Genomic DNA, 24,130 nt, shown 5'->3' on the forward strand with positions numbered 1-24,130 from the left:
CTCTCCCTCTCCCTCTCCCCGGCTCCATTTTTTCCGCCGCCGGGGGCCGGGGTCTCCTGTGGGGGCCCAGCCGGTACCCCAGGTCTCCCGCCAGGGCCGGGGTGAACCCCCGGGGGAGCCAGGAGAGGGGGAGACGGGCGGGGTTTGGGGCGGAGGGAGCAGCGGCCCCGGCGAGTTTGGGGGGGATTGTAACCAGGAGGGGGGGAGGGGCGGAGCAGGGAGGGGGCCTCAGGGCCCCCCCCAACTATGGACGAGCGGCTGCTGGGGCCGCCCCCTCCAGGCGGGGGCCGGGGGGGACTGGGATTGGTGGGTGGGGAGCCTGGGGGCTCTGGGGAGCCTCCCGGTGGCGGAGACCCCGCTGGGGCTAGTGGGGGGGTCCCGGGAGGACGAGGGAAGCAAGACATCGGGGACATTCTGCAGCAGATAATGACCATCACCGACCAGAGCCTGGACGAGGCCCAGGCCAAGTGAGTGCCCCCACCCCGGGACCCCATACAGATCCAGAAGCCCCATTCACAAGCTCTGCATCTTCTGGGAGCCCTCCTAACTCCAGGACCCTCTCCAGAATCCTGCAGCTCTCTTCTCCTCTCCTTACTGGCGGGACCCTGGAGATAAGTGATCCTTCTCAAACCTCCCTTCACCCCTAGGGCCCTGAAACCTTCAAAGAGGGGAACCCCAGATTATCTCACCCCTCAACCTCTCATTGACCCCCACATTCCCCTGCAACATCTTCCATCTGGGGCCCCCTTCTGGCTCCCAGACTAAGAAACTGCTATGCTGTCTTCTCCCTAACTCTCCGCCCACCCCCAGCCTCTCCAGACCTGGGGACCTCCACATCCTTCCCCAGAGGTCCTACCACTTCTCTCCACCCATGGCCCAGCCTACAAGGGCCTCACCCACCCTTCACCCCTGCTCAGCCCACACTAGCCACATCAGTGCCTCCTGCCCTGCTCAGTCCCAGGACCCTCCACACACATCTATACTGAACTCCCCACTTCTCAGCATCCCAGCCCCTCTGGCATCTCAGGACTCTTCTTACCAGCTTCCATCTCTGTTCCTCTGAAATCTACCTAGTCACCCTCACTTTGGCAGTCACTGCACACTCCCCCTCTGTAGCCATCTAGGCCATCACCCACAGCCCCCTGCCTGCCCCTGGTGCCCTTTGCCTGCTGCCTGTACTTCCCCCCATAGCTCCATGCTGTAGGAACTGATCCCCCAAGAACCCTCAATTTCATTCCACCCCCAATCCTGTTTCCTATCCCCCTTCATGTTCTGGGGCTCCCCTCTCTTACCCTCATGGTCCCCCTGCCATTTCTGTAGCTTCTCAACTTTTCTCTCCCGTTCCTCTCAAGGAAACATGCCCTAAACTGTCACCGCATGAAGCCTGCTCTCTTTAGTGTCCTGTGTGAAATCAAGGAGAAAACAGGTATGTGGGTCCCCCTCTGATTCCTCAACTCTGGGGTGGAACCCTGTTCACTGTAAGACTAAGTATTGATAGCTCTTGATTCACTCTAGGCTAAGAATTTGATAGTTTGGGCCCTAAGGAAAGTGAGGGTCAGGGAGGTTGCACAAGGGGACTGGGGCAGGAACCAAAGCCTGGAAACTTGGGTCTCCAAGAAGGCACCTGGAGGGCTGAGAGCATGGTATGGGGTGCCTGAGTCCCTAAGTCTACTCGCCTTCATGGTAGGCCTCAGCATTCGAAGCTCCCAAGAGGAGGAGCCTGTGGACCCACAGCTGATGCGCTTGGACAACATGCTTCTGGCAGAGGGTGTGGCTGGGCCCGAGAAGGGGGGTGGCTCAGCAGCAGCAGCGGCAGCCGCTGCAGCCTCGGGGGGTGGCGGCTCCCCTGACAACTCCATCGAGCATTCGGACTACCGCAGCAAACTTGCCCAGATCCGCCATATCTACCACTCAGAGCTGGAGAAGTATGAGCAGGTGAGGAGAGGAGGCTAGAGTGGGTGGAGGGGGAGGTTCATGGGAGGAATCCTAAGGCCAAAGGGCGGCTCCACTGCAGGCATGTAACGAGTTCACGACCCATGTCATGAACCTGCTGAGGGAGCAGAGCCGCACGCGGCCCGTGGCACCCAAGGAGATGGAGCGCATGGTGAGCATCATCCATCGAAAGTTCAGTGCCATCCAGATGCAGCTCAAGCAGAGCACCTGCGAGGCTGTCATGATCCTGCGTTCCCGCTTCCTGGATGCCAGGTGGGGTCCAGGGACCCAGGCCAGCCCCCAACACTGGGCTCCTTCCCATTCCCCAAGCTGCGTGGCCACCATGTTGCACAACTAAGAACTCTATGACCGTGGCACCCTCCGGAGTTGTGCAACATGGAAGCCCCACGAGGGCAACAACGTCCTCTTCACCAGCCTTTTCCCTTCTCTGTAGAAGAAAACGCCGGAACTTCAGCAAACAGGCCACCGAGGTCCTAAATGAGTATTTCTACTCCCACCTGAGTAACCCTTATCCTAGTGAGGAGGCTAAGGAGGAGCTCGCCAAGAAGTGTGGAATCACCGTCTCTCAGGTATTGGGGGAAAGCTTGGGGAGGTGATGTTTTCAGGCAAAAAGCTCCCCGATTGCATTTACTGAGGGGCTTATCCACCTGACCCTTTTTTCTGCCCAACCCCCTATAGGTCTCCAACTGGTTTGGCAACAAGCGGATTCGCTATAAGAAAAATATTGGAAAGTTCCAAGAGGAGGCAAACATCTATGCTGTCAAGACTGCCGTGTCAGTCACCCAGGGGGGCCACAGCCGTACCAGCTCCCCAACACCCCCTTCCTCCGCAGGTGGATACTGCTGCCACCCTGGCTGGCTGTCTTGTACACTTCCTGCCTTTGTTCCCACTTCCTATCTAGGCAGGATCCTAGTAGAGAGGGGGCCTGTGGGTGAGAGGGGCCAAGTTGAGAGGACATGGGGATGTTGGGAGACAGAGGCCACTCCAGCAAAGTCACTTATGCCTTGCTTCCAGCAAGTGGCCAGGGAAGGTTCAAAAACTCCTTCTGAGTGTTGCAGTGTTTTATGAGTAATCACACAGTGGTGCAGCCCCACAGAGTGAATTAAGAGAGCTTTCTGGAAATGGAGAGCCATGGTGAGTCTCCTGTCTGCCATCACACGCTCTGATACACTCCCCTAACTCTCACTCTCTCTGTTCCCCCAAGGCTCTGGTGGCTCTTTCAATCTCTCAGGATCCGGAGACATGTTTCTGGGGATGCCCGGGCTCAACGGAGATTCCTATTCTGCTTCCCAGGTCAGGTGGCCCATCTCCCCTTAAGTAGGGCTTTCCCAGACTCAGTTTCCCTTCCTTGAGGATATGAGACTTCTCTTTTCAGGCTTCTCACTGTGTCATACCCTCCTTTGCCATCTGCAGGTGGAATCACTCCGACACTCAATGGGGCCAGGGGGCTATGGCGATAACCTCGGAGGAAGCCAGATGTACAGCCCTAGGGAAATGAGGGTGAGTGGATACCTGATGCCCTGCTCTTCCACCTCCACCAGGACAGGAGGACCTTTTTCATGGCATTGTTGTCCCCCACACTGGGTTTCCCAGAGCCCTTCATCTCTCTCTTTTTCCAGGCAAATGGCAGCTGGCAGGAGGCTGTTACCCCGTCCTCAGTGACATCCCCGACAGAGGGACCAGGGAGCGTTCACTCTGACACTTCCAACTGATCTCACCCCTAAGGGCCACACGGGTGGGGGCTCACAAGGCAACTTTTGAAGAGGACACAGGCATCCAGAGGACAACCCCGAAAGGAGAAGCACAAGACAGAAGGGCAAATGGGGTCATTCCCTCCCCGGCCAGACTCTCCAGTGCTGGGGGTGCTGACTACATGGCAGAGAGAATAGGATCTCCTAAGGGGAGAGTGGAGTCTGTCTTCCCCTTTTTCCTTTTCAGTCTTTTCTTCCTCTCTCCCTTTCTCTCTTACACAGAAATACACAACCAGAACCCTATTTTTCAGATCCCTTTCTATTCTTTCTCGTATATACATACAGCTATTCTGTCTCTGTCTCTCTCTCTCTTGGCTCCCCCACTCTCCCTCCCTCACCCCACTTATCTGCTCTGGGATCTGTATGCACCCTGCCCAGAGATGCCAAAAATGGGGACACAACTGCTGGACAGAAGACATTGGCCACGCCCCCTGTGCCTCCCCACCCCCTCCAGAAGGCTTTATTACCTCATACGCAGCTCATCTTAAACCAATAGAATCGCTCGGTGGACAAGAGTGTCTGACTCAGATATCTATCTACCTCGGAGGGAGTTTCTGCTACTTTAGGGAATTGTTGACTGGGCTTTGGGGTTGAACTTTTTTTTTTTCTAAGGAAAGAAAAAGTAACCCTGGGATCCATCTGTATTTTTTTTATTTTTTGTTGTTGTTGGTTCTTTTTTATTTAGTTTGGGGAAGTAGATGTTTTTATAAATATGTTGATTTTTTTTCTTAATTTCTTGCTTTCCCATATTAGGGGTGATAGCCAAAGGGGTCATGATAAGAGAAAGAGCATACAGAACTGGTGAAGAGGCCCACCTGGCTCCAGTCCTGTCCATCAGGAAGTACATTTAGCAGGGCACCGAGCCTGTCCCCAGAAAATCACTTAGACATTCTTTGCTTCTGCAGGCATCTTGCTGCTGCACCTGGTGGGGAGGCAGTCAGGCCCTTTGCTCTGCTGGCCTATCCCCCTCTTCCCACAATCCATGGGCAGGGCTGGACTTAGTACTATTTTGAGGAAAATGCCACCTTCCCCTGTGAATGACGTCTTTTATTAAATCTTTTATTAAAACTATTTGCAGGTTGGGGGGGAAGAACAGGGAGGGGGTTATTGCCAAATATGTTAAATATGGGTTGGGGTGGATGTATATGTATCTCCCACAATTTCCTCAGAAAGGAAATGTCTTTTTTTTCCCCCTCAGTCCAAAATCAAGAGGGTTGGGAGAGGAGGGAGGTTGCAAAAAGCCAGGTATGGGAGAAAGTAAAACCATCACTGTCCCATCCTTGGCCCTGAACCCGACCATCTGAACCCCTCAAACATCCTCAGGATTTTATAAAGACTGTCATAGTGAGGAACTCCTCTCATCAAAGACCCAAGCAGGATTGGGGGGCAGATTGGGAGTGTGATGGGTGGTGGGCAGGAGGCACGGGCCAGGGGCAGTTCTCTCCTCACTTGTAAACTTGTAGTTTCACAGAAGAAAAATGCAGTTTTAAATAAAGAAATTTCTTTTTCCCCTGGGTTTAGTTGAGAATTATTTTCAAAAACATGAGAAATCCCATAGAAAAACTTTTTTCTCCTAAGCCCAGATGGTTAGTTCCCCAAACCCCCCAGCTTTGCTTCACCACCACTTCCACCCTTGCCTCCTGTCCACAAAGAACAGCCTGGCCTGACTCTGTTGCCTAGCAACCTTGACCAGTGGAGATGCAGTTCCAGTCCAGCAGGCAGCCCTCAGTGGACCAATGGAATAGGTTGGAGGTCCTGAGTGGAAGTGAGGTCCTAGGAGGTATGCTCCCCACCTCCGTGGATGTGGCAGTGCCCAGAGGCTGGCAGTGCCCAGGGGTGGGGTGATAATTGTTTCTCCTAGTACCTGAAGGACCCTTGTCAGAGAGGCAGGAATTCCTAGCATTCTCTGTGGCAGGACTGGACAGAGAGATGGGGGCAGGGGAGAGGGTGCAAGCCCCAGCCCCACCTAGGGCGGTGGCCACAGCAGTGAAGGGCAGACAGAGCCAGGAAACTGGGAAGAAAGCAGGATGGTAGCAGGGGCAGCAGCTGGAGCCTGGGTGCTGGTCCTCGGTCTGTGGGGTAAGCCACTCCCCTAGTACCAATCCTCCCTCCAGGAAGCATTCTACCTCTCCTCTCCAAATCCCAAACTTTTCTGGAACCTGGGAACTGCTTTTCAAGCTCCCTCACTCATCCTGTCCTAGTATGCTTAGCCCGCATCTCCCTTCCTGCCCCTCCACTGTGGTGCTGTCTCCCAGGGTCAGTGGTAGGCGATCAAAACATCACAGCCCGGATTGGGAAGCCACTGGTGCTGAACTGTAAAGGGGTCCCCAAGAAACCACCCCAGCAGCTGGAATGGAAACTGGTAAGCAGGGCTGTTGCAGCCTTCCCACTTCCAGAGAGACCAGTGACGGGCATTCCTAGCTCCCCACCCATATCAGTCCTTTCCCAAAGAGCTTACACTATTTAGGCCCCTATCCTCTGTCCCCAGAACACAGGCCGGACAGAAGCTTGGAAGATCCTGTCCTCCCAGGGAGGATGGGATAGCATGGCTCATGTCCTCCCCAATGGCTCCCTTCTCCTGCCGGCTGTTGGGATCCCGGACGAGGGTTCTTTCCGGTGCCGGGCGACAAGCCGGAACGGAAAGGAGACCAAGTCCAACTACCAAGTCCGAGTCTACCGTAAGAGTTTGAGGACCTTCTCCAAAGCCCACCTCTCATGCAAGGAAAAGCCTTCAACCCTAGCCCTTGACTCCTTGGACCTGGGGTGTGAGAACCTGACTTCAGCTGCCCCCAGTCCCACACCACAGGCATGAGAATCTTCAAAGCTACAGCCTCTGATGGGAACTTTCTCTCCTTCAGAAATTCCTCGGAAGCCAGAAATTCTTGATCCTGCCTCTGAACTCGTGGCTGGTGTCCCCAGTAAGGTAATGAAAGACTAGGGGAAAAGTGGGAAGTGGTCCTGAAGATGGAAGGGGAAGGGAGCTGTGCACACGTGTCTCTGATTTTCAGATAATGAGGTTTCTTTTTCCCCAGGTGGGGACGTGTGTGTCCAAGGGGAGCTACCCTGCAGGCACTCTTAGCTGGCTTTCAGATGGGAAACCCCTGATACCTGATGGCAAAGGTTAGTCCCAAAGTCCCCCCTCCTAGCTGCCTTCTTTCTGATCCCTCTCCCTGACCCACCCTGGGATGTTTTGCCTTGTCCTCCCCCACCATAGGAGTGTCTGTGAAGGAAGAGACCAGGAGACACCCTGAGACAGGGCTTTTCACACTCCAGTCACAGCTCATGGTGACCCCAGCCCGGGGAGGAGCTCCCCACACCACCTTCTCCTGCAGCTTCAGCCCTGGGCTTCCCCGGCATCGAGCCCTACAAGCAGCCCCCGTCCAGCTCAATGTCTGGGGTGAGCACAGAGGTGGTGAAGGCCCCAAGCTCGGTGAACACATTGTCAAAGTATTGCCATTAGAGAGGGCCAAGCCAACGGCCACTGGGACCACACAGGTATGACTCTCAACCTCATGCCCCTTCCCACCCCCAGAACCTGTGTCTGTAGAGGAGGTCCAATTGGTGGTGGAGCCAGAAGGTGGAGCAGTCACTCCTGGTGGAACCGTGACCCTGACCTGTGAGGCCCCTGCCCAGCCCCCGCCTCAAATCCACTGGATCAAGGACGTGAGTGACCTGGAGAAGGTGCTGGGAGGTAGATACATCGTTGACAACTAGGAGAGCAGGGAGCTTGTGGAGAGAGAACCAAGTGAGGAGCCGGGAAAGAAGCAGGGTATCCGAGGCTGTGGAGACAAAGGCAGGAGTATGGGATGTGTGGACAGGGCCTGTAATAGCCTTCTGTCCCACTCCCCCACCAGGGCATACCCCTGCCCCTTTCCCCCAGCCCCGTGCTGCTCCTCCCTGAGGTGGGGCCTCAGGACCAGGGAATGTACAGCTGTGTGGCCACCCATCCCAGCCGCGGGCCCCAGGAGAGCCGTGCTGTCAGCATCAGCATCATTGGTGAGGAGACGTCTAAATCTCAGGGACCCTAGGGCTGGGCTAAGGGAGGGTACAGGCTCTAATTCCCTATCCCATTCTCTGGCACTGTCTCCAAGAGCCACCCACCCCCTCCTCAGTGCACCCACACCCAGGCCTCCTCTGCCCTACCCAAGCCCTACCAAGAGAAGAGCCCAGCCTGTTCCCTCTCCACTCTGAACTGACTCCCCTGGGGCTCCCACTAAATAGCTCTTTTCCAAAGCAAGGCCCTCCCTTCTGACTTGCTCTCAGTGTCTTCCAGACACAGGTGAAGAGGGACCAACTGCAGGTGAGGGGTAGTATAACATCAGAGAGAAGCAGACAGACCCCAACATGATGTGGGGGTGGGGGAAGGTCAACAAGAAAGGAATGGGGGATGGTGGGGGTTGGGTCCTTACCTTAATTCTCATCTTCCTACAGGCTCTGTGGGAGGGCCAGCACTGGGAACTCTAGCCCTGGCCCTGGGAATCCTGGGAGGCTTGGGGACAGCTGCCCTGCTTATTGGGATCATCGTGTGGCAAAAGTGGCGACGCCGAGGCGAGGAGAGGTGAATGGAGAATGCCGGACACCTCAGGCCTGAGGCTTCCAAGCAGCAAGAGGGGTGTGGAGGGAGGAATGACGGAATGCCAGAAACCTCCTGCAGAATTCCTCCCAATTCTCCTCCCCAGGAAGGCCCCAGAAAACCAGGAGGAGGAGGAGGAGCGAGCAGAGCTGAGTCAGTCAGAGGAGCCAGAGGCATCAGAGAGCAATGCTGGAGGGCCTTGACGGACCCACAGCAACCCCATCTATCAGCTTTCTTCTCTTTCTCCCAGACTCTGTTCTTGCCCCAGATCAGTTCTCCCCTGTGTAACTTCTACCCCACTTCACCACACTCTCTTCCACAACCAGAGCCTCCCACAGTGTGAGTAAACATCTGACAGTCTCACCCCATTTGCTTGTGTGTTTGTGTGTGTCTCCTCACCCCCCACACCCCTGAGAGCCTTGAAGGAGAGGCGCTCACCCCCACACTTCCCCACACCATACCCAATGTCAAGCTGGGGTGATGCTCCTGTCCTAGGAAGGGGGGAAGGACAAAGATGGGCAGAGTTCCCATCAATACATCTCACCTTGTTTATTGAATTTGTAATAAAGGATGTAGTGAAGGAAAGGAAACACTTAAGAGTCAGAACACATATTAGACACTGGGGAGAGAACAATTAAATTAAATTAGCAAGGGGCAAGTCAGGGAGAGTCAGAGGGAGGCTTGCCCACCTTTCAACATCAAATCAAGAAATCTGGGGAAATGCAAAGGATCACGAGAGAGGAGAAACAAACACTGTCTTCAGTCTGTCCTCCTCTCCCAGAGCTGGGAATTCTGAGGCTAAGTGAGCAGCGCAGAGCAGAAGGTTCTCCTAGTCTATGCACAGATGTCACTTCACCTCCCCACACACTCCTGGAAGATGACCAGGGTTGACCTTAACCACAGAAATGGAGGGGTTAGCGGGGAGGATCCAGGAGTAAGGAAGGGTCAAGCAGGGACCCCCAATACTGATTCTCCACTGGCTGGATGTGGGCAGGAAGGGGACTCAGCTCAAATACTGAGCAGCCAGAAGAAGAAGAAGATGGCGAGAAACAGGAAAAGAGAGTCCTGCCAGCTGGAGGCCGGGTGACCCTGTCCCAGATCCACACCTGTGGGAGAGAGGAAAGCTGTGGGAGAAGCATCCACTCGTAGGCCAGCAGGGGGCCTGAGGGGACTCGGAGAGCTCCTGGCAGGAGCTGAGGAAGGCTCTTACCTGTACCCCGCCGGAATGGCTCATGAGTATTGAAGACGGTGGTGAAAAAGCCAAAGGGAAAAGCACCAACACCAAATGAGAAGTGAAAGCCCCCGGTATCACCAAATGGCTGGAATCCCTAGGGAGACAGAGAAAGTCAGAGAAGAACCGGGCAAGTCTTTGGCAAGGAAAGAACCCACCAGACAAGACTCACCCCTCTGCTCTCTGGAGCTGGTCGCTGGCCCTGGGGACGGGGCGGAGTTTTCAATCTGTGGAAGAGGAGAGGAACAAGAAATTTTCCTCTCCTCTCCCAAACCCCACTCCCAGGGCAGAAGCCTCCCACCTTCCCTCAGCACCACCGCCTCTCTCTCTCACCTGGGGTCCTGGGGCTTCTGGCTCCCTCGCCCATAAAGGGGTACAACCTTCTCTCTGCTGATCCCAGCTTTACACACTGGGCACTCTTGCCGCTCTGGCCGAGTCTCCAGCCACTGGGGGAAAAAAACGAAGTGGTTTCCAGTACACAGCAGGGTCTTCCAGCTCCTCAGACCTCCCCCATTTCCCTCTTCACCTCGCCTGAGTACGCACCTGATGAAGACAGGGCCAACTGGATGGGGGGAAAAAGAAAAGGTCAAACTAGCTACAGAACAGAGAAGACACAGACACAACTTCAGAGAGTCCCATGTTGCCTCCTCTTCCCAAATTTTACCTGCTTTTTCTTTTCACATTTTCTGCAACCTCTACCATGCCAGCCAACTTGGCCTTCCTGCTTCTATCTTCCAGCACCTGAAGCTATGTACATTCTCAACATGCTCAACCCTCTCCTCTCTATTCTCCCCCAAGACACACACACACACACACACACACCCTATGCCTTCCCTTCTTAGTTTCCAGTTCTCTGCAGCCACCACCCCTTTCTAGATCTTTCAGCCCTAGCCCCATCCTTGCCCCCATCACTCACAAACCAAACCCCCTTTATTAGCACCTTCCCCTACTACTCCCTTTCCTCTCTCCTAGGCCCAATAAAGTCCCTATTTCCACAATTCTTTAACCTCCGGGAGCTGCCCCTCCACAGTACCCTTGTCCCCATGTTTGTCATACCACTCCCACTCATGTCATCTGAATGTGTTCCCACATTTCCTAGGTCTCCCCCTACTCAACTGATGCATGCCTTACCAACCTTTGAGTCTACCTCGTTTCCAACTGTAAAGCTAAGTCCCCTCATTTCTCTGGGGTAAGGTGGCTGGGGTCTCACCCATACGTACGTGTAGTGCCCCTCGCCCCGCTTCCTCTTAACACTATCCGCCGAAACTCCTAGTTACTAAGACACTCTGTCCCACAGGTCTCCTCTGTACAGACGTGACATTCTCGCCCACACATACCCCAAAAGACCTAAGTCCCCTACTCGGACCTCCGATTTTCTGCATGATGATATAGTCCCCCCGCCCCAGCCTCCTCAGTATGGTGTTCAGTCCATTCCTTTTCGCCCGCCTCCTGGATTCTCACCAGTACAGGTGGCCACACACACTGACCACAGCTTCCCGAGCAGTCTCCAGACATATATTACATTCGAAGGTCGCGCCCGCCCCGCCCCGCTCGCGATTTGGCCCTTCGGGGCCCCCGTCCTCCTCCTCCGCGGCGGCCATGGTCGGTTCTGTTTTGCCCCAGTTTACCCCTTAATCCCCTCAAACACACATACACACGCCCCAACAAACGAGAAGCCGCCTCCTGCCCGCGGTCGTTGGGCAGGGTTCAGGGATATCTAACCGCTATTGGTCTGAGTGCCTGCCAATCATATAGGGTTCCAAAGAAAAGATTGGCCCAAAGGGTGGGGGTAGAAAGAGGTTTGCGCGGTCCTGCCCTTTCATAGTGACTATTGGCAGATCAAGTCGTAGTCTGTATTCACGCTGTCGCCCGGCCAGGGAAGTCTTTATTCGTCTGAGTAGCTGCCAGTCATAGCCAAAGGGCAGAAACAATTGGTTCAGGACTACACAGACTTCGCCACTATAAGCCCCTTTCTTTCCTTCGCTTCCTCTTTCACAGAATGTCCGGATTCCTATTGGACTTTGGAGCGTACGGCTCCAAAGCAATTGATTGGCTAGAACTCTAGGGGAAAAAAATGGTGGTTAGGGAAAATGCGCGTGCGCAGCAGGGGGGGCGGGAAGAGGTGAGCTAATCCTATGAGGGCTGAGCATTTCCTGATCCCACCCCTGCACCTCTATCTTGTCGCCATGGTGACTGTACTACAATTGGTGGGATTTGGAGTTCAAAGGCCTAGGCTCGACCTCATCCGGGTCCTCGGCTGTGATCTCTCTCGGATGATTGAGCCATTTCTTTCGCCTATGATTGGCCGAGATCGGAGAAGAGAGCTCAGAGAAAAGAGCAAATACTGGGATTACAGGGTTCAAAATGGCTCCGGCCTCCTTTGCTAACGTAGATAGTAGAACCTGGGTCTGCCCCTCCCTCTTAGTGAAGAAGGGCGAAGAACTGAGATTAAGTCAACATTTAGGTGGTGCGAGCAGCGGTCTGCGGCACTGGTGTTAACCCGTCTCCCTCGGCTGGACGACTCAGCCCACCCCTCTCTAGGTGACTTACAGAACTGATAGCCCACCCTTTTTTAATGTGACCTGAAGTAGAACAGAGTTGATCTCAGTCCTGCTTTAAACCTTAAAAGCAATAAAGGCCCAGCTCCACCCCTAAGTGGGTGCAGAATGGGCAAAACCCACCCCTTTTTAGGCGACCCGCGACGGATTGGGGTTAGGCCCGCCCCTTCCTTTTTGAGAACAGGGTCTTCCTCCAGAGCTAGACCCCTGAGACTTCCGCAAGCTACTTCAGAGCTTCTTGGGCCTTTTGTGTGACTTTAGGACTTTTCTACAGTCAGTGACGCTCACTGTAGCCCAAGGAGCGGAATTCGGTAACAGTCCACCCACTACACTGTCCTTTACATTCTATTAAGTCATGTAAACTCGTGCCGGGCGAAAGTGTGTCTGAGGGCTGTTAACACCTAGATAAAATGTCCACGTGACTCAATTGAGGAAAAGTGGAAGTTGGGAGTTGGCAGGACGGCAAGGGAGGTGAAGGTTCAAGCACACCTGTAGAGGTTTAGCAACAAGGTTATTGTGAGAAAGAGGTGGAGACCAAGGAAGGAGTGATGGAATGATCCCGGTAAAGGGATAATGGGAGTATAGGAAAGAGAGGATCAGGGATTGGAGAGGGAGCAGATATATGGCTGCAGAAATTAAGGAGGTATGCTCATCCCAGAGGAATCAGTATTCTTACTCATTTTTTTAAAGGAAGCAACCCTAATGCCCAGTTTCCACTGGAAGAAAAGATGCCCCTAGATTCTATGTTGGGGAAAGGAGTTGTCTCAGCTTGGGTGATTAAGAAGGCAGATAGGAAGGAAGGAACTAGTAAAGAAAAAGTACTGAGGTTAAAAGAGCATGAAGGACAGTGGCAGGGAGAGGAGGCTGGACTGCTGGGAGATAGCTGGGGGTACAAAAGGCAGAGACCAGTCAAGAGGGTTGGAGAACGAGGTGCGTCGAGAAGGAGTCCTGAAGAGAAAAGGAACAACTCAGTGCTTGGCATATAGTAGGTGCTTGGTAAATATCTGAAATTGAATGGGAGACGGTGTTGGAGTGAGTGGGAAAGAATAACTAATGTGGGAGTTAAGAGGGAAAGAAAAAAACAAGTAAAAGAAACCAAGTAAGAGGAGAGCTGATGGAGAATGAGAAGGAATGGGTCAAGGAAGGCATACAGCACCAAGGGACACACAAGCCGTGACTGCCAAAAGGAAGCTGAAGAGAAAAAAAGCAGCTGGAAGCAGGGAAGGCAGCCCGGTCGAGCTCTCGTGGGGCGGAGCTAGCAAGAGACTCGTACATGTCGGGAGGAGATGCCTGGGTCCCTGGGAGGCGATTGGCAAAACAGGCCGCTCATCACCGCCCCCTACTTCCTGGCCAGCCCCGGAAGCCAGCCGGCGTTGGGGAGGGTGGGGGAATAGCGGCATTGGCAGCCCCAGTCCTCAGAGACCGGAGGAAGGGAGGGAGGGAGGGAGGGAGGGAGGGAGCTGGGGGGACAACCCCCTACCATTACTACCGCTATGGGCCCAGCCTCCCAATCTCACCTCCCCTACATCGGCCGGGGATAGGACATCCCCAAATCCTGTCGCCCCCTTGGCACCGACACCCCGACCGAGGCAGAGACAGCCACCCGCCACCACCGCTGCCGCAGCCTGGCTGGGGAGGGGGCCAGCCCCCCAGGCCCCCCACCCCACCGAGGTGGGGGCGGGAAAGGGGTGGGAGGAGGTGGGAGGAGGGTGATGAAAGGGACGTGGAGGAGGGGATGGGAGAGATTGGGTCTGGGAGGGCGGAGTGGGGAGAGGGTTGCTGGGGAAAAAAAGGCCGACTGGGGAGAGGGTTGCTGGAGAAATGAGAGGGAGCCTGAGAGGAAAGATGGAAGAGACACAAGAGGGAGGAGAGGTGGAGACTCTGTGAATTTGGGATAGGGGTGTGGACAGGCAGTCCTGGAGAGGGAATTCCCGGACACCTTCCCCAGTTCCTTTTCCTGCCCTTTGGCCCCACACGACTCCTAGGGGGTTGTGGCCTAGAGAAGGTTTGTTGCCCTCCTTACCCCCCAGATTTGCTTCCTAGGAATGCCCTCAGACATCTTTTTCCACGTAGGCACAGGACCTCTTGTTTCTCAGTGGCCTTCCACACTGCTAGATCCTTACTGACATACAGATGCCTTTAGGGGGGCCATGTTTTCACAGTGAGTTTGTGTGCCTGCGATATGTTTAATGGCTTGCGTGATGCTAGATTATCCCTATACTTATCCATAGGCTGTGGAAAAATTACATGGTAATTCCCATCAGAATTGTCCATTCTCATGTCCTATGTCCATGTCTCACCTCCAGCCTTGAAACGCTCAAGTGTGTGAGTGTGTGTCTTCCTATATTGCAGCTATAACATGGTCTCATGTTTCTTGCACATTTTATGTTTTTGCATGTTTATTTTAGCTTGTAAAGATTATATCTGATTTTGTTTCTCATGTCCACGGTCCCATCACACGCGGTGTCTTCATGTGGGATCCCGTAGCTTAGCTGATTAGCGCACACTCATGTTGTGATCGGATTGACCTGTTTGCTGCATGTGTTTTCCCAGTCATGGTTCACATTGCACATATATGTGACCTTTCGCATGATATGCTGATGTAACATGGCCATAATATGTGTGTTTCTGGTTGCACATACTATTTCTTAATTTTACTGGCAGTGTATTTTGTGAACTGTATGCTCATTAATGCATTTGGCACTCCATTGTGCTTATAAATCCTTGGACCTTTCTGCTGTGGAGAGGATCACTTAATGTCACATATTAGAGAAGGTAACGGCCTCCGTGTCCCCAAATAACCATCCCCTATGCCTTACCTTACTAAGTTCTCTGGCCTGTGTCCCTTCACACACAGTATCTCGCCAGTGGCTATGATCAGTTGGAGTTCAATGCATGCCACAGGGTCAGCCCTGCCATGCGCATTATCTGTCCCCCACTCTTCACTGTTGCCATGTATTTGATGACACCAGCATCTTTCCCTGGTGGTGTGTTAATCCCCACTCTGTATGTTTCTCTTGTGTGTGAGACAGTATGTGCCATCTTGATTGCTGTCGCCCTCCTTTACCGAGACCATGTATTGTACGTGTGTATCCAGAGGTGGTGACTGTGAGACTTGGTGTATTCATTGCTTTTTTGGTGCCTTTTCATAGTTAATTGTCCTCAGGAGGGTAGTATCTGATTTAAGATCAAAGCCGCCTTCTCTGTCATTATGACTGTGTGGGTATGGATGGAGCCTTATAATCTGTTTAGCAAATATTTATTGAGCACCTTCTCTGCCTCTTTCTGTCCTGGGTATTGGGAATAGGACAGACTCATTATCCTCAAGCTGCTTACAGACTTGGGAGGGAAACAGAAATGGCAGTGAGCAATTACACCCACTGTGGTGTCACGATTGGTGGTTCTTAAACTCATGCACACCTCACATTCACCTAGAGGGCTTGTTAAAATACAGATCAATGGGCCCAATGCCCAGAATTTCTGATTGAAGAGATCTGGAGTGAAGTCCAAGGATTTTCATTTTTACACTTTAAGAACCAGTGACCAAGATAAAAGTATAATGAAAACTCAGGCCTGGGGAGGTTCAGGCAGACCTCCAAAACATGACACAGAGCTGTAAAGAAGCAACAGAAGGACATTCCAGCCAAAGGGAGCAGCATGTTCATGGCACAGAAACATGAAGAATCATGGTGTGTCTGAGGAACTGAAGTAAATCAATTTAGGGCAAAACTTTTTTTGTGGAGATGTGGCCAAAGATGTAAGCAGAAGTCAGCTTGTTAGGAAGGGCCTTTAGGCAAGACAGAGAAATGCTCAGATTTGTGTTACAGGAAAATCTCTGTGGTTGCCATGTCGAAGACTGGAAGGAGGGGAAGAGTCAAGAGCCTGTTGCTAACAGTCCAGCGGGGAAACCTGGTCTGAACTTGCAGGGGCAATGGGCTGGAGCAGCTCGGAAAGCCTGCCGTTTTAAGGCTCGCAGAGTCGTGTTTCCTTTATCACCTGTTTCCTGTATAGCTTCACTCTTGGCTCTGGGCTTACCTTTGAGCACTGACCTTCTTGTCACTGGAAGGCAGTGCCTCTAGCCTTGCTGGGAGTGATAGGTATTTGCCTGAACACCCTTTTTGTGAATTGTGACCAGCCTCCAGCAGTGGGGTAGAGTGGAGGAAGGAGGAAGAGCTTTGAAAGCAGAGTCTGTGAGCCTGCGCCTCTTCCTCCTGAGCTTTTTCCCCTCCCAGGACAGGTGGTGTGATGTCTCTTTCACTCTCAACCCTCCTTTTTTCACAGGGTACATGGTGTACCTGCCTGACCAAGTTGCCTCCAGTGTCACTGCAGGGGAGGGAAGGGGACAGTAGGATTTGTTTGCCTGTCTTGGGGGGCAGATTGATGGATGTAGCTACTCCTGGTATGTCCAGGGGTTTACCTGGGAATGGGGCATGGGGGGTGGGGCTGCCTGGGTGGAGAGCACTTTTTTAGGTATGCGTTCACATTCCTTTATCTGTCAGTGGGTGTGATTATAAACTTGTGTATATGTGTGAACAGGTCAGTCCTTGTATGATTGTGTTGTGTTCGCATTAGTGACAGGGCCTTTATTCTTGCTCCTCAGCCCTTGAGAATGTCTGGGTGTTTTGTCACTTTCATTATAACTGCTGGCTGCCCTGTGCACACCTGTACATATACCTACAGGTGGCAGTGCAACTGAGTGGTTAGGAGCACAATCTGCCTAGGTTTAAGCTAGAAGTGCCTCTTAGGAGCCGTATCACCTCCGGTAAGTTATTTAACCTTTCGGCCTATTTCCTATAAAATGTAAATTGTGTGGTTCGTATTTAAGCAAACCCTTGGTATACAGACAAGGCCTGTCCAATAGAAATATAATGCAAGCCACATAGATGACTTTTAAATTTTTGGTAGTTACATCAAAAAGATAAAATGTAACATAGTGAAAATAATTTTAGTAATATACTCTATTAACCCAGTATGTCCAAAGGTTATAATTTCAAAATGTAATCAATATAAAAAATTATTAATATTTATGGGAACATTTTACATTCTGTTTTGAAAGTCTTTGAAAACTGATGTGTATTTTACACTTCCAGTACATCTCAATTCAGATTAGGCCACAATTCAAGTGCCCAGCAGCCATACATAGCTGGTGGCTACCATGCTGGACAGCACAGACCACTGTAAGACCCTTAGCAGCTACAGGTGTTAGCTATTATCATTTTTGTCTTTTAATTACCATGTCTCTGTGAGCTGTGGAGGTCTGTTTCTGGTGTCTCCTATCTATCTGAATGTATCTGGAGCCTTCAGGGAGAGGGTGGAAGAGCAGCCCAAGCTCCTTCCCCACTGCTGCCCCCTTTCTAGAGAGGCATCCTGGGCCGGTTTCCACGGGAGCTCTGGCCCCGTCCTGTGTCTCTGGCCCTTGTCCTGACAGCGCCCGAAATCCTGCCTGCCCAGCTGCCTCAGGAGCCAGGCCCACGCCCCTTGCTGTGCCCCCTGCAGGTGGCGAGAATGGAGCTGTGGCCAGGGGCATGGACACTGCTGCTGCTGCTCTTCCTGCTGCTGCTCTTCCTGCTGCCCACCCTGTGGTTCTGCAGCCCCAGTGCCAAGTACTTCTTCAAGATGGCCTTCTACAATGGTTGGATCCTCTTCCTGGCTGTGCTAGCTATCCCTGTGTGTGCTGTGCGAGGACGCAACGTTGAGAACATGAAGTGAGGGGCGAGGGGTGTTGGGTGGTGAAGGAACTAAGGGTTGGAAGCACACAGTGGATGGGGAGGATGGGGTGGTGTAGGAGAGACTGAGTGAGCCCAGGGAGAAGTTAGGGGAGAGGACTGCAAACATGCCCAGGGAGGTAATAGAGTGGGGGGAGCTGAGGCATGCCAGTGGATGTCAGTGGGTCCCGCTGGAACCCCTTGCCGTGACCCCACAGGATCTTGCGGCTGATGCTGCTCCACATCAAATACCTGTACGGGATCCGAGTGGAGGTGCGTGGGGCTCACCACTTCCCTCCTTCACAGCCCTACGTTGTCGTCTCCAACCACCAAAGCTCCCTCGACCTGCTTGGTGAGACCTTCATAGGGCACACCTCCCCCCAGCCATACCCTTCCTCCTGGAACCTTCCCCCGAATTTCCTCCCCTGAGGTCCTCAACTCCGCCTCTTCTGGGGCCTTGCCCCCTTGCTCACTCCCACGCCTTCTTTCCTGGGGTAGAACTGCCCTCATAAGAAGGTGATAAACCTTTAGTCACTCATTCCCTGAGTCTCCTTCCTTTATTTCCAGTCCCTAGTAATGTGGGTGATGACTTACCCCTCATGATACTCTGCCTCCATCCTGATCCTCACCCCACCCCACCTCTGCTTTAGGGATGATGGAGGTACTGCCAGGCCGCTGTGTGCCCATTGCCAAGCGGGAGCTACTGTGGGCCGGCTCTGCTGGGCTGGCCTGCTGGCTGGCAGGAGTCATCTTCATCGACCGGAAGCGCACTGGAGATGCCATCAGTGTCATGTCTGAAGTCGCCCAGACCCTGCTAACCCAGGATGTGAGTCACACTGCAGAAATGGGAGTTGAGGGGTCATGGAGTAAAACAGTTGTAAATAAACTGATATGCAGAACCAGTTGGCCTCAGAAGTCCCATTACAGCACTGAACCATTTTCTGACCCCTGCATAAGTATGTGTCTTCCTTGACTCTTTCTTATCTAGGTGCGGGTCTGGGTTTTTCCTGAGGGCACAAGAAATCACAACGGCTCCATGCTGCCCTTCAAGCGGGGCGCCTTCCACCTTGCAGTACAGGCCCAGGTGATTACTACTTCCCCTTCTGCCACTAAGCCCCAGTCCTCCACCAGCCCTTCCTCTCTTGGCAGAGGTTTGTCATGCGGGGCCTCAGAAGGGAGCTGTGAGCTGATTGCTTTCCCCCCCCAGGTTCCCATTGTCCCCATAGTCATGTCCTCCTATCAAGACTTCTACTGCAAGAAGGAGCGCCGCTTTACTTCAGGTAAGGGCCTGAGCGGATCTGGGGGTGCGGACAGCAGAAGTGTCATGGGAGAGGCCAGAGGGGTGGTCCCCCTGAGGGGCCATTACTGTCCGGCAGGAAAGATAAGGCCTGTGTGTGCACATCTAGAATAACACTCAGCAGTAAATGCTAAACCTACACGATGGGAGCTGGAAGCTGCTGAGGACGTGTCTGGACTGGGGTTGGGGAAAGGCTTTGTGCAGGAGGGCCTCAGAGAACAGGTGGCAGCTGGCAAATGGGAGGTTTTCCAGAGTAGGAGGAAGAGAACTGAAAGGTTGAGGATGGGAGTAGAAAAGCTCAGAAACTGGGCCCTACCTGTGGGCAAAGGCCTGGGTAGACAGGCCATGACGGTGCTTACCCCCTCCCAGGGCGATGTCAGGTTCGGGTGCTGCCCCCAGTGCCCACAGAAGGGCTGACACCAGATGACGTCCCAGGTCTGGCTGACAGAGTCCGGCACTCCATGCTCACTGTTTTCCAAGAAATCTCCACTGATGGCCGGGGTGGTGGTGACTATATGAAGAAGCCTGGAGGGGTGGGTGAGGCCCGGCTCTGAGCTCCCCTCTCATCTACTGTCACCTGCCTCCCCACACCTACCAGCCCAGTGGGCCAACCCTCTATCTCATTTCCCCTCTCCCCACTTGTTCCCCTCTTTGGAATCTTCAACTTCTGAAGTGAATGTGGACACAGCACTGCTTTTTGCCCCTTCCCAGTTCCCCTCATGGACTCTTGCCTCAGTACAGTCTCCACTCTGACCTCCACCCACCTCCTGTGCCATCTTGTCTGTGGGACAGTTGCCTCCTCCTCATCTCCAGTGGCTCAGCCTACACAAGGGTGGGAACACTCCATCCTGTCCCCCGTGAACCCTTTCTTTGTGGTTTTTCTCTCCTTTCCACCCAACATTGGCCAGTGAATTCATCCATTCTGTGGAACAGTTCCCCACCCCATCCCAAGTCCATGGATTCAGTGGATTGGATTCATGCTGTGGCTGGAAGCTGATGCCTGGAACACTCCCCCAGGCTCATCCTGGGAACGCTCCTCAGAACCTTCACCCTCCCTCCCATGGTGCCTCCTGTTAGTTGAGGCTGGATTCTTTTTACTCAGAGGTGTCATCATTGTCCGTGCCCAGGTGCCCAGGTTTGAGCACACTCCTGGATACCAGTTTGGGCTTCATATTTCTGCTTCCCCCGTCTCCGTGGTACAGTTTTTCAGTGGTCCTGGCCCCAACCCAGCCCCCTGTAGCCCTGCTGTACCATTCTAACCAGATACAAGGGGAAGAGGCAGACATCAGGTGCTGTATCACTTCTGCTCACTGAGAAGTTGGGGAAAGGAACTGAACCCTGACTGGAGGGGATGGGAGGGCTTTTAATTTATTTCTCTTTCTTTTGAGGCTTCCCCTCTGAGCCAGTTTTCATTTCCTCCCCTGTGGCATTAGCCACTCCCTGCCTCCCACACTGTGCCCACAACTGGGAATGTGGGCTGGGAGCAAAAGGAGAGGGTGGGACCCAGTTTTGCGTGGTTGGTTTTTTTATTAATTATCTGGATAACAGCAAGAAACTGAGAATAAAGATTGAGAGAGAGATCTTGGTCCTTTCTGGCTGCACTGGTTAGGGAGTTGAAGCAGTTCTTCCTCAGGCAGTCTGCTCTGAAAGGCTCAGGAGCTGGCCAAGACAAATCCCCGCCTTCCTTTCTGCAGCGCTCAGAGGATTCCATTGCTCATTCCTCCTTGTGGCAAATAACCTTATCTGCAGCTCCCCATCTGGCCAATCCCAGAGGATTAGTGGGTCCAGTTTCTGTATAAATTAGGGGGCAGAGGCTCTACAGAGGTTCCTTATCGCAGCCGATTGAGGCCTGGGCCCAGGCGATTGTCCTCACAGGAGCCTGGTTAATGACAAGGAGACAGGCAGGCTGGTTGGCTGTGAACTGTGGATTTCTGGGGCTGCCTCCAGCTTGGAGTGGGTGATGGGCACTGTAGAGACTCGACACTAACCTGACAATAAGTGGAACACAGGGATCGGGGAAGGGTACCAGAAAAAAGGGTAGTGATGTGCAGGTAGCTGGGACAGTGTGGGAAGAGTGAGTGTTGGAGAAAGTTTTGGGAAAAGAGAAAACTGAACTGGGGAAAAGTGTCTGAAAGAGTCGGGGCCAGCTGCCAGGGGATGGGGGTCCCAGCAGACAGGCATGTGGACTCACAGGCACCTAGCCTCTCCTCCAGCAGCAGCACTTGGTTGCTGAGAGACTCGATTCTGTCATGCCTGCCCCACAGCTCGGCTACCTGCTCAGGCTGCAGCTCTTCGGGTGGCATAGGCAGCACCGCTCGGACCCAGGCCCCAGCCTGACCGGCCCACTACGAAGAAAAAGAAGCCTTGGGGTGCTGGGGAGGGGCGGGAACCCTGCGGTCTTGGCCCCAGGCGCCTAGGCTCACCTGCTCCAGCCGCTCCAGACGCGCTCGAAGCTCACGGACCTCCCAGCTCAGGGCGTGCTCATCAGGTTCCGCTTCTCGAACTGGGACAAAGGAGGACTTGACCACAGCCCCGGCCCTGCTGCCGGCCCGGGCCCTCCCCGCGGCTCATGCTCCCACCCGCTCACCTGCCACGCTAAGGATGCTGGCACTGGTTGGGGTCTCCGGGTCCCCCTCTGTGCAGGTGCGCCCGTCGGGGCCCAGCACCAGGCCACGGGGACAGCCACAGGTGAAGCTGCCTGCAGTGTTGAGGCAATGGTGCGAGCAAAGGGTGACGCCAGTCCTACATTCATCCACGTCTAGTTACAGGAAAGAGGCGGGGGCTGAGTGGGTGGGGGTGGGGGCGGGTGCCCCCGTGGGTAGGGAGGCCCTGGAGTCTCCACGCCAGGAGGGCCAGCCGACTCACCCACGTGACAGTGCTTCCCCCCCCAGCCCGGGGCGCACTCGCACTGCTCTGGCCCAATGCACACGCCACGGTTCAGGCAGGGCTTGGCACAGATGGCTGCGGGAGGAGGAAGCGGGGTTCAGACCCGGATCAACAGCCCGCTACCCGCCCCCAGGCCTGGGAAGACCCAGGTTCACCTTCGTCACAGGTGAGCGCCCCCGGATGCCGCTTCTTCCAGCCCTGGCAGCACACGACGTGGGGCTGCTGCACCTCCCTCCTCACCTCCCGCCACGCCACGCGGTACGTGGTCCTGGAACACAGGGCCCAGCTGGAGATTGGCATGTGGGTCCTGGTCTGGGTTCTTAGGGTTCCCCTTGAGAAACCTCAGAGTCCAGGCTCCCCATTCCCCCACCTGTAGGTGCTGCAGATGCGCCTTCCTTCGCACAAAGTCAGGTAGGGCTTATACACCGGTTGGCTGTAGGACTCGTTATAACGGAGCGGGACCACCAATGTTTGCTTGGAGCAGATCCCCTGGCTGCACCCATGCAGGACAAAGGAGAGAATTGAGTGGGCCAGGCCCTGGGGAGCCAGGGGTCCCACTTCCCTCAAGGCTCTACTGAGGTCCAGCCCTCCCTCGAAGTGACAGCCTCATCCCCATTCTAAGCATAATTTGTTTTGCCCCCTGTGAAGCCAAACCCCCCCCCCCAGAAGGTTTCATGAAGCCTTTGTCCCTGGTCCCGCCCCCTCTGTTGTCACCTCTCTTTGAGGGGTCCACCCTTGGCCCCCTCGCCTGACATCAGTAGCAGGAAGAATGAGAGTCCGGCTAGGAGAGTGCACAGCTCATCCCTGGACCCCATGATTCTCCTTGACTCCAGGCTCTGCCAGCTGCAGGCAAGAAGCGGTTAAAGGAGGCCCTTCCCCTGTCCTATGGACTTTTCCAGCTCCAGTCCCTCCAAGAGCAGTCTGCTGGTGCCCTTGAAGGGCAGCAAAACATTGATTTGTACACACTTGCACTAGCCACCAGGATCATCTGCATCTGTGTGTACACTGAACTAACACCAACCTTTCCTTCAGCACATCAGTCACATCCTAACACCCTCCCTGCAAATCCCCTCCAGACACATTAACCTCCCCTCGTGACCCTCTCTAACATGACCGATCTCTAATATCTCTAACTAGCCCTCTTCTACCGTAACCTTCCTACCTTCAGAACTTCAGATATTCACCATTACACTCCTCATACCTCACACACAAACCCATGCACCTGGCAGCCTCACACCTTAAACACATCCCTACTACCCTCACATACTCACACCTCTCCCTCCCACAGCACCCCCCAACTCACACTCGCTCTAAGGCTCTGAGCAGCCCCTACCCTTTCCCAGCTGACTTCCTCTCCCCACCTGTCTTTCCCTCTCTCCTGGAGACTCCAGGCAGACCAGTCTCAGCAGCAGCAACTCAGACTGGTGGGCGGGCTGGGCAGCAGCAAAGGAGAGGAGGGGCTGGGCCACACAGTCCTCCCATTCCCGCCCCCTTCCTCAGGCCTCCTCCACAGCACCAACTTGATCTGCTCAGTGGGGTCCGAGTCCCACTACCCTCACTCCCACCCCGGCAAAGGGCCCCCTAAAGGTATCTTCCCAACCCTCTGAGACCCCTTAGTTCTGGAACCCCCAACTCAGCAAAGGCTGCTGCTGCTTTAATATCCCCAGTATCCCTGGCCCTTGCCCACCCACCTTCAACGAACAAATTCTGGGGGAGTATTGAGGGTCTGGAAATCAAAGCAGAGAACAAAGCAGGATCAGACCATGGGAGAAGAGGCAAGATCAGCTGAGGAAAGGAGGGCAAGTCATCACAAAGGAAGCAGGGGTGGGCAGCCCAGGACAACAGGGGAAAATTGCCCCCATTTCTTGATGACATTTGTCAGGGCCTAGAGGGGAACAGAGTTGAGTCAGCCACCACCACCCCCATACAGAGCAGACAGGGCCCTATTGTCTCCACCGAAATTCCTCCTTTCAAGGAAGAGGAGACTCATTGTCCAGCCCCTCACCCAACTCTGACCTACAGAGTTTGACAAAGGTCAAAAAGGGGTGCAACAAATGCCCACCCTGACCCTTAGCCCCCTTGTCTAGCCTGGGGGTGGCAGGCGCATTCCACCCATGAGGCTGGGGCACAAACCACTGGAGCCCTGGGTTCAGCCCCCCAATCTTAGGCTGTGACA

The 24,130-nt window shown here is 54.1% G+C and overlaps 5 protein-coding genes and 1 long non-coding RNA gene across 21 annotated transcripts; 3 read left to right on the plus strand and 3 right to left on the minus strand.

Moving 5' to 3' along the window:
* The first annotated feature begins 231 nt into the window (after positions 1 to 231).
* Positions 232 to 4,057, plus strand: PBX2 (PBX homeobox 2). Its single transcript, XM_036875671.2, has 9 exons — positions 232 to 467; positions 1,353 to 1,426; positions 1,688 to 1,935; positions 2,015 to 2,205; positions 2,387 to 2,522; positions 2,632 to 2,785; positions 3,158 to 3,246; positions 3,367 to 3,453; positions 3,573 to 4,057. Exons 1-9 carry the CDS (start codon positions 247 to 249, stop codon positions 3,663 to 3,665), a joined length of 1,293 nt encoding a protein of 430 aa, XP_036731566.2. The 5' UTR covers positions 232 to 246; the 3' UTR covers positions 3,666 to 4,057.
* Positions 3,875 to 4,238, minus strand: LOC130681351 (uncharacterized). The gene is made up of 2 exons (XR_008994455.1): positions 4,102 to 4,238; positions 3,875 to 4,063 (listed from the first exon to the last, which is right to left on the minus strand). It is a non-coding gene; the product is annotated as an uncharacterized LOC130681351 (long non-coding RNA).
* A 1,420-nt stretch (positions 4,239 to 5,658) lies between these two features.
* Positions 5,659 to 8,645, plus strand: AGER (advanced glycosylation end-product specific receptor). The gene is made up of 11 exons (XM_036875673.2): positions 5,659 to 5,783; positions 5,960 to 6,066; positions 6,193 to 6,382; positions 6,563 to 6,627; positions 6,737 to 6,824; positions 6,919 to 7,101; positions 7,237 to 7,367; positions 7,559 to 7,700; positions 7,978 to 8,004; positions 8,136 to 8,262; positions 8,384 to 8,645. The coding sequence occupies exons 1-11, from the start codon at positions 5,732 to 5,734 to the stop codon at positions 8,478 to 8,480; spliced, it is 1,209 nt and encodes a 402-aa protein (XP_036731568.2). The 5' UTR covers positions 5,659 to 5,731; the 3' UTR covers positions 8,481 to 8,645.
* Positions 8,646 to 8,810: 165 nt separating this feature from the next.
* Positions 8,811 to 11,378, minus strand: RNF5 (ring finger protein 5). Of its 2 annotated transcripts, none has more exons than XM_036875674.2 (6): positions 10,970 to 11,378; positions 10,052 to 10,070; positions 9,842 to 9,954; positions 9,681 to 9,735; positions 9,488 to 9,605; positions 8,811 to 9,383 (listed from the first exon to the last, which is right to left on the minus strand). In XM_036875674.2, the coding sequence occupies exons 1-6, from the start codon at positions 11,107 to 11,109 to the stop codon at positions 9,286 to 9,288; spliced, it is 543 nt and encodes a 180-aa protein (XP_036731569.1). In that variant the 5' UTR covers positions 11,110 to 11,378; the 3' UTR covers positions 8,811 to 9,285. The 2 variants fall into 2 exon arrangements, with proteins under 2 accessions (XP_036731569.1, XP_036731570.1); XM_036875675.2 differs by lacking the exon at positions 10,970 to 11,378 and adding an exon at positions 10,173 to 10,337.
* An 876-nt stretch (positions 11,379 to 12,254) lies between these two features.
* AGPAT1 (1-acylglycerol-3-phosphate O-acyltransferase 1) lies at positions 12,255 to 21,630 on the plus strand. Of its 10 annotated transcripts, XM_057494302.1 has the most exons (10): positions 13,600 to 13,737; positions 14,140 to 14,227; positions 16,747 to 16,828; positions 17,157 to 17,243; positions 17,563 to 17,771; positions 17,990 to 18,123; positions 18,422 to 18,597; positions 18,760 to 18,855; positions 18,979 to 19,051; positions 19,438 to 20,646. In XM_057494302.1, the coding sequence occupies exons 5-10, from the start codon at positions 17,572 to 17,574 to the stop codon at positions 19,620 to 19,622; spliced, it is 864 nt and encodes a 287-aa protein (XP_057350285.1). In that variant the 5' UTR covers positions 13,600 to 13,737; positions 14,140 to 14,227; positions 16,747 to 16,828; positions 17,157 to 17,243; positions 17,563 to 17,571; the 3' UTR covers positions 19,623 to 20,646. The 10 variants fall into 10 exon arrangements, with proteins under 10 accessions (XP_036731455.2, XP_036731456.2, XP_057350283.1 ...); XM_057494301.1 differs by lacking the exon at positions 17,157 to 17,243; XM_036875558.2 differs by lacking the exon at positions 14,140 to 14,227 and having other exon boundaries at positions 13,602 to 13,737.
* EGFL8 (EGF like domain multiple 8) lies at positions 20,793 to 24,117 on the minus strand. Of its 6 annotated transcripts, none has more exons than XM_036875537.2 (8): positions 23,316 to 24,117; positions 22,669 to 22,797; positions 22,325 to 22,447; positions 22,110 to 22,240; positions 21,934 to 22,029; positions 21,656 to 21,826; positions 21,492 to 21,571; positions 20,793 to 21,413 (listed from the first exon to the last, which is right to left on the minus strand). In XM_036875537.2, exons 2-8 carry the CDS (start codon positions 22,767 to 22,769, stop codon positions 20,952 to 20,954), a joined length of 1,164 nt encoding a protein of 387 aa, XP_036731432.1. In that variant the 5' UTR covers positions 22,770 to 22,797; positions 23,316 to 24,117; the 3' UTR covers positions 20,793 to 20,951. The 6 variants fall into 6 exon arrangements, with proteins under 6 accessions (XP_036731432.1, XP_057350286.1, XP_036731437.1 ...); XM_057494303.1 differs by having other exon boundaries at positions 23,288 to 24,117; XM_036875542.2 differs by having other exon boundaries at positions 20,793 to 20,947; positions 21,260 to 21,413; positions 22,110 to 22,222; positions 22,669 to 24,117.
* Positions 24,118 to 24,130: the final 13 nt, after the last annotated feature.

Source organism: Manis pentadactyla, chromosome 16 (genome assembly GCF_030020395.1).
Source record: "Manis pentadactyla isolate mManPen7 chromosome 16, mManPen7.hap1, whole genome shotgun sequence".
Taxonomy (NCBI): Eukaryota; Metazoa; Chordata; class Mammalia; order Pholidota; family Manidae; genus Manis; species Manis pentadactyla.